This window comes from Anabrus simplex, chromosome X (assembly GCF_040414725.1).
Source record: "Anabrus simplex isolate iqAnaSimp1 chromosome X, ASM4041472v1, whole genome shotgun sequence".
Lineage (NCBI taxonomy): Eukaryota > Metazoa > Arthropoda > Insecta > Orthoptera > Tettigoniidae > Anabrus > Anabrus simplex.
In genome coordinates, this window is record NC_090279.1 from 158,529,141 (window position 1) to 158,547,968 (window position 18,828).

Sequence of the window (18,828 nt, forward strand, 5' to 3'; positions counted from 1 at the left end):
TATGTTCTTTCATTGACATGATCAATTCGAAAAAAGAAAAAAAAAAATCAAAACTCTTTAATGCATATAAGGTTGAACAGAAATATATCCTTTCGTCGAATATGTTTTCCTGAGGCTTGAAAATGTCCAAAATCAACTCTTATTCTTGATAATCACACTCAAATAAACCCTACAGTTCATCTGGGTTGATTACTAAAGTCCAATTAAAATCTTGACTTGTAATTCATAAATTGAATATGACTCAAAATAAACACTTATTTCATGAATATTTCATAAATCATAAATTGAATATGGTTTTCAAAAGTTCAAAATTAAACATTGATTCTCATAAATCACTCATGTGAAATCCTAGAGTCTTTTTAAATTGAAATTCACAGATTGAATATGGTTTCAGAAAATAAACACTGTTTCAGAAAACCCTAAAGTCCATCTAAATTCACTTGTTTTCATAAATAGAGCTACAGTTCATCTAAATTGATTCCTACATTTTATTTAAATGGTAGAATTGAAATTCACACGAAAATTAAACTTTCATGAATTTGGCACTTGTATTTGATTAATGTAGCACTCAAGATAATTATGATTGAAAAGTGCCTTTGCAATGAGTCTGTGATTGTCTAGTGCAATATTTTGAAGTTATTCACCAGAGTAAAAATTGTAAAGTGCACTCATATCACCCGAGTTCTGCAAGCTGGAACTGATGAAATGCGGGTCCGTAGGTTGGCGATTGGAACTCCCACGATGAGATCAGCATGAGGTTGAACCAAGCACCAGCAACGTCGTACTACGTTCCATATCCCTTGACGTACCACGAATTATATCCCTCGATGTACCACGTATCTCCTCCAACGTCACAATCCATCCCGCATTGAATTAGATGTTCGAGTGAATACGAGGCTTTAACACTTGGTCCAGATTTCCGGTGTCATCTGATATAATTGACACACGGGAAAGTTCAATTTACACGGTAATGAAAAAAAGTAGCACAGTCTGTTAACTGGATATTTGCAAATTAAGAATGACTAGTACTGCACTTTAGAATTACGTGAGTCTTAAATCACAGTTCATAATTGCACTTCGTAACACAGTATTCAACGTAATACTCAAAATAATAATGGTTTTTAGTACTGTCTGAAATGTTAGAAACACACGTCTCTGAAGTATTTACAGTAAAATGTTTCACTTCTTAAATCACAAGTGTGTTTAATTGCACATGTAATGTGCGATATTAAGACTGAACACAGTTCATGACATTTAGAACACGTAGTAATAAGTTCAGAATGAAACGTCAAGTTCACAGTTCATGTAAATATAGAGCGTAAATTCAGTCCATATAAGACGCATTCAACAGTCTCTAAATATTTCAAACACACGTCTTAATTGAATTTTCAGTGTAAGTTAGCCTTACTAAAGTCCGTGCTTCCTATAAGTGACATAAAATGTCCTTGAGGTTCACTCAATTGCCTAATAGCACTGTTCAAACATTCGTTAAATATGTGAAAATTGTCCACGTTCGATCCTAATAATCATTGAGTGTCTGACTATCACAACACTTTAAACAGTTCAAAGTCATAGTTCAAATTTTAGAACACACGTAGAAATGTCCTTAAATTTGGAAATGCATCAGCAATAACAAGTTCAAATTATCACACACAATCTTTTCAATGTCCGTAACGCTGTATCTGAGAATGACAGAGTTAGAATTAAATGCACATTGAAAAATCGACAAGTCCACAACATGGTTGAAATTTATAAGTCTCGCACTATATTGAGATCAACATAAAAACACCTTGAAAATTGACAAGTCCACGACTCAGTAGAAAATTCCTAAGTTTTCTTCTTACTCAGAGTTCGACTTAGATGCACTTTGAAATTTTTACAAGTCCACGACGTGGCTGAAATTTATAAGTATCACATTCTTATACGGCGAATATTCTAAGTATTTCTGTATGGCACGACTTAATCACTCCGACTTCGCATAGCGCGACACGACGGAATCATCACCTTACATAGTCGAGTTGCAGATTTCAACTGGTTATACTCGGCGAGTCGTTGACCTTTTAAACCTGTGGCTGACCGGCTCGCTGCTCGAAGCAACAAAAATGTGGTTTCATTTCCACCTCGATATCTCCGAAATTATTGGATGGATTTACTTCAGATTTTTTTCTACTTTCCTTTCTAAATGCGGGCTAACGCTGGTGTAGCTCTATTTCTTTAACTTAAGCTGTTTAGTAGATATAAAAAATGTTTCTAGATCATTCCAGATGGGTGGGTCTACAGCACGTGGCGATTACGTCACTCAGCCGGTTCCTTGCCCTGTGACACCGCGCTGTCTCTCTCACTCCTATAGCAAGCAGCTGAGTCGAGAACATTCGTTCGTAAGGCTGTTTCCAATGTTAAAGCTTAGCAATTCTTTAACAAATGATGAATTATAAATATGATATGCCAGGCCATAGGCATTCCTGGTACAGTAAATATCATTGGATAATTTTGATATTACCATCTGAAATTTCTTGGGGTATTTAACAAGCCTTGCATACTATTATCATGTTCTAAGACACACTCCTCTTGCACTATATCATCATGTTTGATTTATTATGCCTTTACAAGTGGCAGAGTTAGGGCTCTTGATCGTCTCTTACACTTGTATGTATGTTCGTATGTTCAGTCCTCAGCCCAAAGGCTGGTTGGATCCTCAACAGCTCCACCATTAGCTGTCATAAATGACCTAGGCATTACTGAAGAGGCATACTAGGGAAATGAAAAGTGAGGTAGTTTCCTATTGCTTTCCTCTCTGAGCCAGACGTTGCTATTACATACCAGTCTGCCAGGCCCACTGAAATGCATGCACCGACCGACCGACGAGTAAATGCATGATTTTTTTTGCATCAACGATAAACATGACAAAAAATATTTTGAAGCGGTTTTGAAATATCTTAATGAATCATATGATTCTGGTTAATATATATATTTTTTTATAATTGGCTTTATCTAGCACCGATACAGATAGGTCTTATGGCGACGATGGGTTAGGAAGGGCCTAAGAGTGGGAAGGAAGCGGCTGTGACCTTAATTAAGGTACAACAGCCCCAACATTTGCCTGGTGTGAAAATGGAAAACCACGGAAAACAATCTTCAGGGCTGCCGACAGTGGAGTTCGAACCTACTATTTCCCGGATGCAAGTTCACAGCTGTGCGCCCATAACCGCATGGCCAACTCGCTCGGTGGCTCTCGTTAAGTAATTAGTGATTTTGTTTTTGCTAATTACAGTGAATTAAAGCAAAATTTACTTATTTTGCGGTAAGTGTGAAAATGCAGCACAATTCGTGGAAAATAACGACCTTGAAATTGTATTCCTATATCACGTGTGTGAAGGGAAACAGAAGACAGAATAAGCATTTCTCATTTCGACAGAAGTATCTCTTCGTATAAATATTCTATAAAATCCCTTGATGGTATGGCCATATAGGGTGAAAGGGTAATTTGTTATGTAATCTTGTTAGGGCTATGTTATAGTTCTAATCAAAATTACATAAGGAATAATGAATGATTATCAGTATTGCTTCTCTTTATCTATCACATAAATAATTCACAAATCTCACGATTTAAACTTGTTATGAATAACTTTAGGATAGGATTAAAGCAAAATTAAAGTGATGGGATAAGCCCTATTTCACAAAATAATGCAAAAAATTGTTTCCTTTTCGCAAAGTCGAACATAAATGAATACAAAAAATGTATACCTCTCCCTGTGAGCAACATTTTCACACCTTTCATAGCAGTGACTGGCTGCATAAAGAATGGCATTACTAGCATCGCTCATACCTCGGTCACTTTCGTATTGTCAAAGCTAAGGATGAGACTGAGACAGACAGATCAATGAAAGTAACAAAATTGCTCTAGTTCGTTCCAGAAGACATAGTGCACTGTAAACACTAGGTCTTGCCAGCAAAGACAGCTCTTAATAATAATGATATTTGCTTTACTTCCCACTAACGACTTTTATGGTTGCCAGGATTTTGTCCCACAGGAGTTCTTTTACGTGCCAGTAAATCTGCCAACATGAGGCTGATGTATTTGAGCACCTTCAAATACCACCGGACTGAGCCAGGATCGAACCAGCCAAGTTGGGGTCAGAAGGCCAACGTCTCAACCGTCTGAGCCACTCAGCCCGGCAAGACAGCTCTTACACTTAACCATGTATTAACTCTAACTGGCAGATTGCCCTGAGTGGCTCCAGCAACCCCAGAATTACCTAGGATAAGTTGCAGAAACATTTGCTGACCTCAGTAAATTGCAAAAAAGGCCAGGAATAGAGGTTGAATATGTGAAGGACTTAATTTTTTAGGAACCACTGCCAAAGTGAAGACTGCAGTCCAAAGATCAAGAGGTGAATGTTTCACTTAGCCATGGACATGAAACCAATCTGGAAGAGCAGAGATGTTGCGTTGTTTACCAAACGCTGATTGGTGCATGCAATCCCTTTTGTAATATCGACATGCTGGTGAGAGAACTGGAAGTTGAAGAAAGCCAAAGGAGGTTGGATGTTTTCAAGCTATGGTTCTCTAGGAAACTGTTACAGAAACCATAAAGGAATGTAAAGCAATCACCGTACAGGCCATGATGGCACTGGGAGGAGTGGAAGGTACAGGTTTCCACTATCCGTAACCTCGGCACTTGGTGGGGTAGAGTGGTTAGCGCTATGCCCGGCTGGTTGTGCCCCCAGGAATTACCTCAGGGCCATGTGCACCTCTGGAAGTGGAAATCTTAAATTTTTTGACTTCCTGATGGGGAATTGAACCCACATCCTTCTGGGTGAGCCGAGCATGCCTTTACCCCTTCGGCCGAGCAGACCCTTTACAGAAACCATAGGCTGCAAAAATTATAAGGACTGTCTGGGACGTTATGCCAGATGTGTCGCTTTGTTTGTCGCTTGAAGGAAAGTTCATAAGACTGCATATCTTGCATTTTGATCATTTTAAGAAATTGTATTCTTGAGAAAAGGCAGTGAAGCAACTGAAAGGGGCATTTTGGAATTGCACAGGAAAGAGTTTTGACCCATAGAATTGCTGAAAGCTGGACACCACTAAACAGATATCATCATTATCATTTACTGATACGTGAACATGGATGACTGTGTTCCACAGGAGTATGTTTGTACCTAAAACAGATTTTTTTTTTTTTTTGAAAATCTTGTTAGAATTTGACTGCAGATTCTCTGTGCTAAATGTATAATACCTTAGACCAGTTGTGTGGTGCAATATTTGAATGTGAATAAAATGTAGTGATCGCCAGTAGCTAACAAGAATGTTTGACTTTTCAATCATAAAGACATGTACTGATATTTTTAATCCTCTTGTAGGCCCTAACACTGTGTGCTGTACTACTCTTCTACTATGGACTACTGAGTGCTCTGGCTCCCAATTACTTGTGGCTCCTCTTCCTACGAGGGCTTGTCGGCTTTGCCATTGGATGTGTTCCTCAGTCGTAAGTACAAGTGCTTTTATCAACCTCTAATGCTATCAAACTAAATTTTAAGCTATACTCTCAAAAGATTAAGCAGTGAAAAACTGATCTTTATTTTTACCACAAGTAACATGATTTCTTTCTTCCATCGAAGACCATTAGAAAGTAATATTTTAACATATAAACACCTCCACTTTTGTCCGGTTGGCCATTTCTGTTCTGAACGTAACATCTCTTCGGGGTGTACCATATGTACTGAACATAGCTCTGGGAAGTGCAGAGACAAACAAGTGAATAGAAAAAAGGAGCAGTTGTCTAATGTTAAGGCCATGTATTTTTCTGAGTACCAGTTGATGTCCAACTTCAGAATCATCGGTTCTGCCATCCTGGAGGGGGAGGTCGATGTCAAGGTAAGTGAGATAAGTGGGGGGAGACTTGCCAGGTGAAGTGGACACTGAAAATAGAGTCGAGGTGGTGTAGGAATAAGCCAAGTAGGCTTGCTTCATGGTGCCACAGGAGAAAGAACCTCCACCGAACTAGGGGCTGGAGAGATTCAGTAGCGAAGTAATTCTTCACGAGTTTTCCCATGAAGAGGTTGGCGTTGGATGGTGCCATCCTTGTACCCATAGCGGTGCTGAGAATCTGGTAGAATAATTGCCCTCTGAAGTCGAAAAATTTATGGTCTAGAATGTATTGTGTGAGTCAGATGAGAAAGGAAGTACAGGGCAAGGCATTGGACGTCATGTGTTCAAGAAGGACTGCATGGCCCGAAGTCCTGCAGTGTGAGGGGATGTTGGTGTATAGCAAAGAGTCGACTATAGAAACTAGAAGGCAATCTGAGGGGAGGGGAGGAAGTATGGCAAGACTTTCTGTGATATAGATATTGATTCCCATAGGGAATCTGAAATATTTCTCCCGAATGAGTAAATTTATAATACCAATATAAATGGTCCGGTATTGGACATTATAAATTTTCCAGCAAACTCATTCCTGGTTGCCAGCGTTTTGCCCCCATGTGCTAGGTTGGGCTCATCAGTTGGTACCTAGCACACCTACGAAGATGCATGGCTAGTGCATACCGTGGAGGCCACCGTGTAGGCTACTTGGAGCCACCGGCAGTGCCAATGCACTATGAGAGACTTTGTCTCACTACCAAAAATTGATGCCTGCTTGCCATCAGATGATATAGATGTTGATTCCCATAGGGAATCTGAAATATTTGTCCCGAATGAGTAATGGTATTATAAATTTACTCATTTATAAGGGTTGAATGGCTGAAAGCAAACAACCCCCTCTGTTAAGAGATGTATTGCCCCATGCTATTAAATACATAGTAGCTATCGCGGGACAGCGACCAGCCCGAAGGCTGGTTCGTACTCCTTTGCTATTCTCAAGATTGAGCTGCAGTACATAATGTTTTGTTCATAACCAATTCGTATCGACCATTCACACTTAACAGCCATGAAAAAGTACACTTAATACTATATGTTGCATGAAAAAACAGAGCAAGTCTACTTTGGTGCTTATGCCTCTGCTATTCAAAGCACCTCATGTTATCATCAGTTAAGAATGTTCCTTGACATACTGGTACCAGTACATCAAAAGTCATTGAAATATCTCTGATTACCGTGGAAGAAACTTCGCTCCAATTTACAGTTTTATTACATGTGTAGATTAAGGGACAATTTTCATTGATTGTCAGAGAAGTTGGCACAATCTCAGAACTTTCCTAAAACAGGTCATATGTTTCCTGAATGTTTAAGGATTACAGCCTCCTCACTGTTTCCAGCAATTTTTGTGTTCACAAGAGAAGACTATGAACTTGATTTGTAAATTTCTTTGCTTTCAGTGTGACCTTGTATGCTGAATTTCTGCCCACTAAGCAACGAGCTAAGTGTGTAGTTCTTCTTGATGTAAGTTTGTCTTTTAAGTAACATATAACATTCTATATGTTGTATATAACAAACATGGAATGCTACAAAAACAAGAAGCTAGGAAGGAGAGGAACTGGCGCAAAGAATAAATGTAGTGACAGGTCAGTGTGAGCAGTGAGACCTACAGAAAGGACAAACTCCATAGTTATGCTTTTTTACTCATAAATCCCAAGTTTCACTTATATTCTACCTCTCAGTCTCCAACAAGCTTCCCAGCTTTATCAGTGTTTACTCTCATCGATATGTCTTTTTTGTTGCTCCTTGTGCCTACGTTGAGCCATCATGTTCATCTCCTATGTACATTCCTGTTCTTATATTGAGTTCTTTGATACACACAAGATACTGTAAATAATGTAAGAAGCTTGTTTGCCCAACTTTGCACTTTCCACATAAAAAACTCAGTGAGGATACCTGCCCGTGTTCTTGAGATATTCCTGTCAACCTTGACCTCTCAGCACGGGAGAAGTTACAGCACGTGCCACTTGTACTGTTGGAGGGAGGCTGCTACTCACTGTGAATTAGGAGTGTAAAATGTGTGATGATATAACAGCTGTAACTCGGTAGTTTTTGGTGCTGTATAATACACTCCTTCTACTGTATATTATGAAATACTTCCCTCTGAACCACTTTAGTTGACACACTGTCCCACTGGAATCCACAGGCACCTGACACGCTAGCAAGCCGCTCAATACCACACACCTTCCTGTCGCTTCCACTTTCAGCATTCATTTCCACCACAGCAACATTGCCTATCAAGGCACTATTATTGTAATGAAGATCACCATCACCAGAGTCATCGTACCTGTTCTTCTAAGACAGAGAAATACAGATGGTTGTGGTGATGTTTATTTTAAGAAAAAGTGCAATTGGTAACCTCCTCTCTGATAAAATTAAGTAGAAAATAAAATAAACCTATTTATTTAATGGAGGAATATGGAAAAATTAAAAGAAAAAATAATTTACGGTATTAAGCCAAAAAGACCCCGAATAACAGAATCCTTGGATTTTATATGCTCTTAATTAATCCACTCACAATAAAGTGAATGACGAGATCAGCAGTATTCTTGTCATTGTCTAGTATGAGTTTGAGAGGCCCCTGCAGATTGAGGATCTATCTTAGGGCCAGAGAGATCGGCTCATTCTGTGAGGATATGGGCCACGGTGAATTTGGCACCACAAGAACACACTGTGGGGGATCTTCCTCTTTTGGAGATAAGAGTGCATAGATCTTCCATGACCTATCCTCAGCCTACACATAACTACGGTCTCTCTCTAAGGTCAGAAACAGGATCACCACACGGCAATTGTCTTAATTGTTCTCAGCTTGTTGGGTGTCTGAAAAGGTAGCCACTCCGTTTTCTAGAATGTCAAGATGGTTTGACGTAGCTGAGAACAAATATCCCTGGCAGGTACATTGATAGGTCTAGTGGTAAAGGTACCGCTACTTTTACGCCGAAGAAATACACCTACCGTCATCAGAGAGCCACAGTTTACAGCTTTTCATCAAGATCTCTTGTTGCGGCACTAAAATTCACGACTTTCAAGTTGTTCAGAGGAAAGGAAATGGTCACTAGAGAGAGAGTAGATATATCCACTGAAGGGAAAAGGAAACATTACACTGTCCCTTCCCGATGTAAATATTAATTCACAATTCCAATGACAGACGGGAACATAATGCAGAGGCTGTATGTCGTGTATAAGTAAGGCACTCCAGACTTGCCCACGTTCAGAACATGCTGTACGTAGTACGGCACTCCATGCTGTTGGTTAAGTGTTTGTTCTGTTGTGTTCCTTTTCTTCTGTCACGTGTCTTAATCTTTTATCCTTTCTTTTCTTCCCAATTTGTTGTGTTTATCTGATTTTCTTCATATCCTACAGATCCGAGATCCGTCGAGAATGGAGCTAGGTAGGGGGTGAAAGCTATGGGGCATTGTTGCTAGCTTCTCACCAAAGCAGACCCCCAGGGGCTCTTAATTTGGGAGTCTGAGTTGGTGAACACGGGGCCCTTAGCTGAGTCCTGGCATTGCCTCCACTTACTTGTTCCAGCCTCCTCACTTTCATCTCTCCTATCTGACCTCTCTTCGTCAACTATTGTTCTTTTCTGACCCCAACGCTATTAGAGCATTTCATTTTCACGCCCTTCGTGGCCCTTCCTCGTCTTTCTTTGGCTGATACCTTCATTCTTCAAAACGTTTCCTCTCTAATTTTACTTGAGGATGGGGTTCAAACCCCACTGCTGGCAGTCCTGAAATGGTTTTCCATGATTTCCCATTTTCACACCAAGAAAATACTGGGGCTGTAACTTAAGGCCATGGTTGCTTCCTTCCCACTCCTAGTCCTTTCCTATCCCATCGTCACCATAACACCTATCCAAGTTGGTGCGACATAAAGCATATTGTAAAAATAGTTTTGAACAGTCTTGTAAAACCACAAGCTTGCTTTGTCTATTGAAGCTGGGAAGTAGAAACGAACTCATGGGCCGAGAAGAAATGGTTCAAAATGGACTGAGATTGATAAGGAGAGAGACCATTTTTGTTGAGAAAACAGCGTATGATGATGAGTTTAGTTTTTGCCTTTTCATTTTTTCAGGTTTGTCTGGTGTCTCATTAATGTAGCTCCCTCTTTTCACATTGACCTGCCATTGCATTCATCTTTTGTATCTTTTTGTATAGGAAGTTATTTTTGACCTTCATTCACAGCTGATTGCAGCTCACAGGTAACCAAAGCCATGTCAGTCGCCTGTCATAATGAACACACAGTTCCCATGATCAAGTTGCACGTAGGCAATTGGTCTCAGTTTGCTGCTATTACGCCAGGCTGGCAGGTTCGATCTTGGCTCAGTCCGGTGGTACTTGAAGGCGCTCAAATACGTCAGCCTCGTGCTGGTAGATTTACTGGCACATAAAAGAACTGCTGTGGGGCTAAATTCTGGCACCTTGGTGTCTCCGAAAACCATAAAAGTGGTTAGTGGGACGGACATCCAATAATAATATTATTATTAACAATTTTTGTATATTACTTGCACATTAAAAATAAAAATGCTATTTGTTCGGGGCGTCGACCCATGTGGATCTTTTGCCGCTACTGGCACCATATTGTATGAACCTGCGTGTAATTGGAATGGCGGTAGTGTGGAATGTTGTGTGTGAGGAAAGGAAGATTAAGGACGTCACAAACACCCAGGCCAGGGATATTAATCATTACAGTTAAAAACCCCTAACCCGGCCGGGAATCGAACCCGGGGCCGCCAGGTGACAAGCGGACGCGTTGCCACTTACACCGCGGGGCCGGACTTGCACGTATTCTATCATCTGTTTCCCAAGTCCTTCCTGTTCCAATTTAGAGAAGTATTACTTGCAAATACTTGCAACTGTTTCTTGAACAGATGTGTAAAAGTAAGAGGAGTAAGCATGTTTTCAATAAGATTTTTCAACAACACATACTGCTTGGGATTTTTATCACAGAATCATTAGTTCAGCACATTTCCCTGACCTTAACATGTGCGACTTTTGTCTGTGGGGACACCCTATGGCTTGCAAAGACTTGGCTGTCCAGTCAGATGGCCAGGTGGTGTGCAAATGACATTTTTGGCTGCATTGCATGGCTTTAGTGTACGAGTCCACTGCATCTAGTTTTGGCCAACTCCTCATTTGGCTTGCTATGCTGAGTGTTCCAGCCCTCAGTCCAGAATTAGAGACTTTGAACTGACCGAAAATTGAACCCGGGGCATTAGGGTAAGAGACAGAAATGCTACTCTAAAATCTCGCATCTGTGAGAACCTTTAACAATAGAGTTTAGGGAAATATTAGGACTGAAATTGGAAGAATTACTGTAGCAGACCTGTGAATGGACTTTTCATTAATAGATGTTGCAAATGTGTGAAAGCAGATGGATACCTCTTCTGAGAACTCGTAAAGAAAAAAAATGTAAATGCTATTGCTGAACAATATTTTGTGTGTATAAATTCAAGCAGAAGTTTGCTATTGATAAAGCTGATATATGGCATGTTCTGGCCTAGTAAGGACTGTGCACAGCTGTGTAGGTAGGTCAAAAATAACTACCATATATTTCTGTCCTATTTCCCAGCTTTATTTAATTAGTTAGCATGGAACTTTGTGTTATCTACTATGGATGGAAAGGGTATTGGTTTGTGACTTTAATTGGATACTCCTCTGAATATTAAATATTTAGGGAAGAAATAAAATCAGTATTAATTAGATCTTCATATGATTTGTTAATAATGCTCTTATGTTTTCTTTCCCCCTGCCTGATCTATGTGGGCGTGTGAGAGTCTTTTTTTTTGTATTATTCTAAACTGACCTGATTATCCTTCTCTTTCGGGCTGAGTGGCTCAAACAGTTGAGGCGCTGGTCTTCTGGCCCCAACTTGGCAGGTTCAATCCTGGGTGGCTCAGTCCGGTGGTACTTGAGGGTGCTCAGATATGTCAGCCTCATGTCAGTAGATTTACTGGCATGTAAACGAACTCCTGTGGGAGAAAATTCTGGCACCTTGGTATCTTCGAAAAACAAAAAAAGTAATTAATGGGACGTAAAGCCAATAACATTATTATCCTTCTCACGCCAAGTAAAGCATAGAATTTAAACGTACATCTTTCTTAAGCTACCCAGCATACAGTGACATTAGTCTGAAGTGAGAACATCTTTGGCATCATAATATCAGCAGTTATTACTTCTTCATAGTAGGTTTTTTTGTTTTTTTTTTGTTTTTTTTATTCTGGTAGTTTAATATCATATTAATATGGTTAGATTTTTGACACCGGGAGAGTTGGCCGTGCGCGTAGAGGCGCGCGGCTGTGAGCTTGCATCCGGGAGATAGTAGGTTCGAATCCCACTATCGGCAGCCCTGAAGATGGTTTTCCGTGGTTTCCCATTTTCACACCAGGCAAATGCTGGGGCTGTACCTTAATTAAGGCCACGGCCGCTTCCTTCCAACTCCTAGGCCTTTCCTATCCCATTGTCGCCATAAGACCTATCTGTGTCGGTGCGACGTAAAGCCCGTAGCAAAAAAAAAAAAATGACAACGATGGGATAGGAAAGGACTAGCTCTGGGAAGGAAGTGGCAGTAGCCTTAATTATGGGACAGCTGTAGCATTTACTTTACACACTTAATCCAGCCCTCTTGTACTATGAGGTGTTGAGGATACAAGAGATCTCCATCTACTCCTATCTCTGGTAATAGCAACTGCCTCTCTCGCAGTCTGTTTCATCTCTCGTTTCGACTTTTTATGAAGATAACTTCAGGCATGTGACATATGGGCCCACAGTTCCTATAGGGCAGTAAGGGGGCTGCCCTCTTTTGGCATCTGCCCTTGTCATGCTGTGATTGTAGGACTGTTGACATTCTCATTCCCTGCACCCTGAGACAAAGATTCTCTTACTTCAGGACCTACAGCTGATGGTCTGCCATTTAGTCTGACCCCTCACTCTCGACCTTACTGGCTAGAGTGACCATGCCAGGAGCCGAAGCTCCCGCGTTATCTCTCTTGGGATCACACAAGTCTCCCCACCATGTCAAGGTACCAGACTTGCATAGCATAAAAGTAAGGAAGTAACGGAATACCATTTCCAAAGCTGTTGACAGTAGTGTAGCTATTCAGCTTGTGTTGCAGAGCTATTTTGTTCAGTAAATGTCTTTCTCTACTTATTGGACACCAAATGGTTCTCTGCTTAACATAGTGCGAGCCTCAGTCGAGTCGCCGGTTATTCCCTGTGCCATGTCTGGGTGGATAGCTGCCTGACCCATGTAGCTCACCCTGTGACGTCATTGTCTTGGTTAGTCTGCGATGTGTTTCTATTCATTATACAGTTCGATTGCTTCAGATACACCAGTAATTGATCAGTTTAGAGTGTTTCACGATTTCTGAAGTATTAAACAGCATATTTTCATGTGCTGTAGATTTTTAAATGCAATTCGCACGGAAATTTGAAGATTCATGAGGCTGAATTGCAGAGAGTGAACAAGAATATCATCACACACTACAGCGCTTGTCTAGATGCTGAGGAGGAGCATTTACAACACTTACTGAAATAAGGTAAATTATCAATCTGATAATCCATTTATCGAAGTTGATGGGTTTCCTACAGGCGTAGGGGAATTGTGTGACAGCGACCACACTGTCGTTTACCTACATGTTGCATGCAGGAAAGGCAGCATCCCTTGCAGGACTTGCCCTATAGTTCCTTTTATGAGGGAAAAACAACCAAACACAAAATGGTGTTTTTGCTTAACACCTTCACTGTTGAGTTAAAAACCATATGGTTGTTCCAAGTGCACCGTACGGGGTACATTATTCGTATTGTGCCTTTTCCCTCACTGCCTCAAATACTCCGGCTAATAATCTGATTCTTTTATCACGGCGATTTGGATTGCTAAGGTCCGATCGTTGCAATATCAACTCACGGCCTACTTGACTGGTTATATCTGCATTTTCTCTCTAGAATATACTCTTTCGTTATGTAACCTCCGTCATTTTTATCGCGATTCATGGCAAGTATTAGGGATGTAACTCCCGATCATGACGCAAAACGGGCAATGAAATGGCACATTTTACTTCCCCGTCAAAAGGTAAATAAATGTACTGCTCGCAGTATATTTATTTCGTTTCTACTTCTGTATAAAAATGGAGCTTTCATTGACCCTTTTGTTTCAGATCGTCCCACATAAACTTAATAACGCGTTTTCTTTAATATATAGATTCTATTCCTGGTCTTCTTCATAATACAATTTTAGACTAGATGCGTTATATACATTTCTGTAGGTTCCAGTTAAGTTCTCGACTACATATGCATTGTTGCCTAACGCTTTCCTTATTACGTATGGACCATCATACAAATGAACAAATTTAGTGAATATTCGTTCTGATACATTGGAATTAGGTGCTTTTCGAATCAATACTTTGTCATTACTCTTAAAGGGTAGATGGAACTTTTTATTCTGAACCCTTTTTAACCGTTTATTTGCTTGCTCTACGAGTTTGGCTGTCACCATCTGGTTGATCTCGACGCTACTGGGGTTGGGTTCATCATTTTCCCCTATAACTTTATCCCAAGGTCTTTGTGGTTGTTCATTCAAGTGTATCATACGGGGTATCTGATTAGTTGATTCATGGATAGTATTATTCATGCATTCCTCGATTATATTTATAACATTGATCCATTTCCAATGGCTTTCTGAACAATATATTCTACAGTATTTTGCTATCTCCCGCAGACATCGCTCTACGGGGTTCGCTGATGGGTGTCTAACCGAACAGAGTATATGTTTAATCTCCAGGTTCTGCATCATCTCTTCAAACTCTACTGACGTAAATTGGGTTCCCCTGTCAGTTAATATTTTTTTTCGGCTTTCCCATTCTGTATTTCCAATCCTTCGAATTTCATATGTTCTATGTCTTGAATCTCTTTTCTCAATTTAATTCTCTCTTTAGTTATCTTTCCATCATCCTCAGTGATAGGAAACCTTATTTCTTGCTTTCTTAGGTCTATAGTCATTTCTGTAGTTGTCATAAAGTCAATCCCAAGGATCACATTGTATCTTATTTTACCCATCACTATGAATGGTTGTTCGAATACTAGTTCGCCGATCCTGATTTTCAAATATGTTTGTATTTTGCATTCAATTGATTTATCGGGTATTATTCCCCGTATCTTTGTCTGGGCAATTGGTATTATGGGTACCTTCTCCTTTCGACTGATTTCGTCGAATAATACTTTCGATATGACGCTAATACTTGCCCCACAGTCGATTAAACAGTGTGTCTTCAATCCATTTACTCGTATCACAATAATAGGCAAACGTGCTTTATTTTCTTTACTCCTTTCTAACGGTTCATCCAATAACTCGTCTGGGTCTACGTCCCACGATTCGATTTGTAATATGTACCAACTTCCAATTTTGTTATATGTTTCATTCCAAGTACAACTTATTTCATTTGCTAATTCAACATCGGTGTTTTTTTTTTTACTCCCGACGTCCAATTCGTATGTTTGGGCATCTGGGTTTAGTTTATGTTCGTCTCTCTTTTTCCCTTTAAATTCTTGGAGCTCCAAACTTTCGGCTCCTTCTAAATCCCCATTAATGTTCTGGTTGTTGATTGCTTCTTCCCATTTCTTCTTTTCCTGGGTTTCTCTCCTTGAGTTTTGATTATATTGCCTGTTTCTGTTTTCTCTATTATAATGATTATTTATTTGTGTTCCTCGATAGGTTGTATTTCGTCTAAAACTGCCTGGATTTCTGTCGTCTCTGTGCTGAATGGATGGTCGATGATAAGGCACAAATTTTTCATGTATTTGCCTTTCATTCTCATGACCATTCTGTTTGCACTTACATCGGCTTTGCTCTCTTAATCCCCCTTCGTCATCATTATATTCCCTTTTCTTGGGATTCTTATCGGTATCTCTTCGCTCAGGAAACGACCTTTTCTGATTGTTTTCCCAGTTCAGCACATTTATCTCCTCCTGGTTATTTGTATTTCTATTTATTTTTGGCGCTGTGTGACTAGATGTCATATCGAGTTGCCTCAATATATTTTCCATCTCCACTGCTGATTTTACATTTGCCGCCGCCAGCAATCTTTGAGTTTCTGGAGGGAATTGTTTTTGAATAGTTCTTATTGCTTCCAACTCACTGGGCACTGAATCTAGGTCTTGGAACCTATGAAATTGGTACGAAAAATAATCGCTGTACCTAGTTTGCCCTATTGATGAATATTTTCTAGAATACAGTTCCAGCCTAAGGTTCTGTTGGATTTCTGGGTTCCAAAATCTTTTTAAGAAAGCAATCTTAAATTCCTCATAATCGTGAAATGTATATTTAAATGCTTGATACCATACGTTCGGATTGGCATCCAGATGTTTCTCAATCACTCTGAGCTTCTTCTCGTCGGGAATTCTATTCTCCCGGAAGTACTCTTCCATTTCTCTTAAAAATCTCTTCAGAGACATTGCTGCAGAGTTATTGAAATGCTTAGGTCTGTCATCGTAAGTTTTGATGATATTGATTATCGCTGGGCTTCCATTCCCATTACTTCCAATCATCATGTCCTTGCTACTTCGTTCTGTTTCTCCACTTATCGTGGGTGTCCCTTCTCTTTCGTTGATCTGTATATCCACCATCCTTTGCTCGTTTAATTGTTTTGATACCTCTGCTTTCGTTATCTGTATTTCCCCTCTGATGTTCTGAATCTCTTTCTTCATTTCGTCTATTCCTTGCTCTGTTCTAAGCATTCTCTCTTCTGCTTCGTTTTTATTCTTTCTCATTTCATCATTTATCATCTCCATTTTGTTTCCAATCTGGTCACGTGCTAGAGTGAATTTATCCTCCACAGTTTTGTTTGCCAACATTACATTTTCATTTATCTTCTTTAACTCCTCATTATATTGACTCCATTTTTCCTGTGAATCTATACTTATCGATTCCATATTCTCGGTCAATTTCTTGATCTCGTCTTCTTTCAATCCTTGGATACAATTCTTACTTTCCGTTAGCTCGCTTCTAATTTTATTTATTTCACCGTAGATCTCTCTGTTCTTGTCTTCCATTTTCTCCATCATTTCTGTCTGCAGATCATCTAATCTGGCTTTCATCTTGGAAACTTCTTCTTCAATTTTTCCAATTCCTGTTTTTATCATTTCCTCTTGTCTCTTCTCCATTTTTCTCATCTCTTCCATCTGGTTTCGATGCCTTTCTTCTTGCTTCTGCTGATATTCTTCTTGCTTCTGCTGATATTCTTCTTGCTTCTGCTGATGTCTTCCTAATATCTCTTCTAACTGCTTCTTCTGTCTTTTTTCTTGTCTCTCCTCTTGTTTCATCATCATTTCTCGTAACATTTCTATCATTCCTTTTTGTTCTTCTTTCGTCTTCTCTAGATCCTCGGTTATCTTATTTATCTTCTCCTCCTTTTCTTTCAATCTCTCCTTCTGTTCTTCTTTAGCCTTTTCAAACTCCTCGATTATTCTGTTTATCTCCTCATCCTTTTCCTTTTGGTATTCCTCAACTTGTGATCTTAATTGATTAATAGTCGCCATTTTATGTCTATTATTGCTCAGCTTCGCTAAAGACTCTATTTTGCTAATTGTTTATAGTTTACAACCAATAAAATATATCAGTATTTCGATTCAGTATGAGACCAACAATCCGGTCCTCCCCACATAACCAACCATTCCATCGCCCCAGTTATTTATGAAACTTGAGAAAACAAAGAAATCATTCTTGATATTTCGGAACTTATTAACTTATTTGCTATCTCTACCTTAATAGAAAACAAAAATCATACAGCGATCTAACTTAACATTATTAACTATCTTAACTATTTATCTGAAATATTCCTGCTACTTATTCATTATCATTATCATCCACTTCTTCTTCAACTCCCATTCTCGATCATATGACTCCTTGCCTAGTTCTCAATTCCTTCCTCTCTAGGTTTCCTTCATAATTATCGACTCTCAAATCTTTGCTTCCTATCAGTTCTGCTTCATATCTGGGTAAATCTTTCTCACATCCAACATTTTCTATCTAACTCTTCATGTTACATCTCCTCAGTTTTACTTCGTTTCTGGGTGTCAATTATTGCAATTATTCTTCTCTAACGACGAGCGTTAATTAATGTCGCAGCTATTTTCCAGAGACTGCTCCGCATTGTCAAATAATGTGCTAACAGTTATCTAATAATTTGGTTTAGCATCCACAGCCTTGCTTTAACAATGAGTGCAAATTAATGCTCATTAATCATCTTATCATCGGACTGGGTGTCCTCACTTTACTTCCATGTTAATGTTAATGCTGTGCCCCTGGGTATCCTCAGTTTCTGCTCCACGAATGGGCGCCAATTTATGCACCGTACGGGGTACATTATTCGTATTGTGCCTTTGCCCTCACTGCCTCAAATACTCCGGCTAATAATCTGATTCTTTTATCACGGCGATTTGGATTGCTAAGGTCCGATCGTCGCAATATCAACTCACGGCCTACTTGACTGGTTATATCTGCATTTTCTCTCTAGAATATACTCTTTCGTTATGTAACCTCCGTCATTTTTATCGCGATTCATGGCAAGTATTAGGGATGTAACTCCCGATCATGACGCAAATCGGGCAATGAAATGGTACACTAGAGAGGGATTTTTTTTCCTCAGTAAAGTAACAGCAAATGTTGCAGGTTAAAAGAACTAATATTTTGATGGTTATATACACTGTCCTAGTTAAAGAAACATACCAGGGACTGCAAGGGGTACCCCCTGTCGGTGGGGGTCGTAGAATAACACCCACGGTATCCTCTGGCCATCGTAAGAGACGACTAAAGGAGCCTCAGGGGCTCTTAACTGCGGAGTGTGGGTTGGCGACCACGGGGCCCTTAGCTGAGTCGTGGCATTGCTACCAATTACTTGTGCCAGGATCCTCACTTTCC

At 39.8% G+C, this 18,828-nt stretch overlaps 1 protein-coding gene across 1 annotated transcript in view; it reads left to right on the forward strand.

The window, feature by feature from the left end:
• Positions 1-18,828, forward strand: part of LOC136886301 (synaptic vesicle 2-related protein) — a 90,885-nt gene that overhangs the window by 19,537 nt on the left and 52,520 nt on the right. The window contains exons 5-6 of the mRNA XM_067159031.2: positions 5,364-5,488; positions 7,317-7,380. Coding sequence (XP_067015132.1) covers positions 5,364-5,488; positions 7,317-7,380 — 189 coding nt within the window. The remainder of the gene's footprint in view (positions 1-5,363; positions 5,489-7,316; positions 7,381-18,828) is intronic.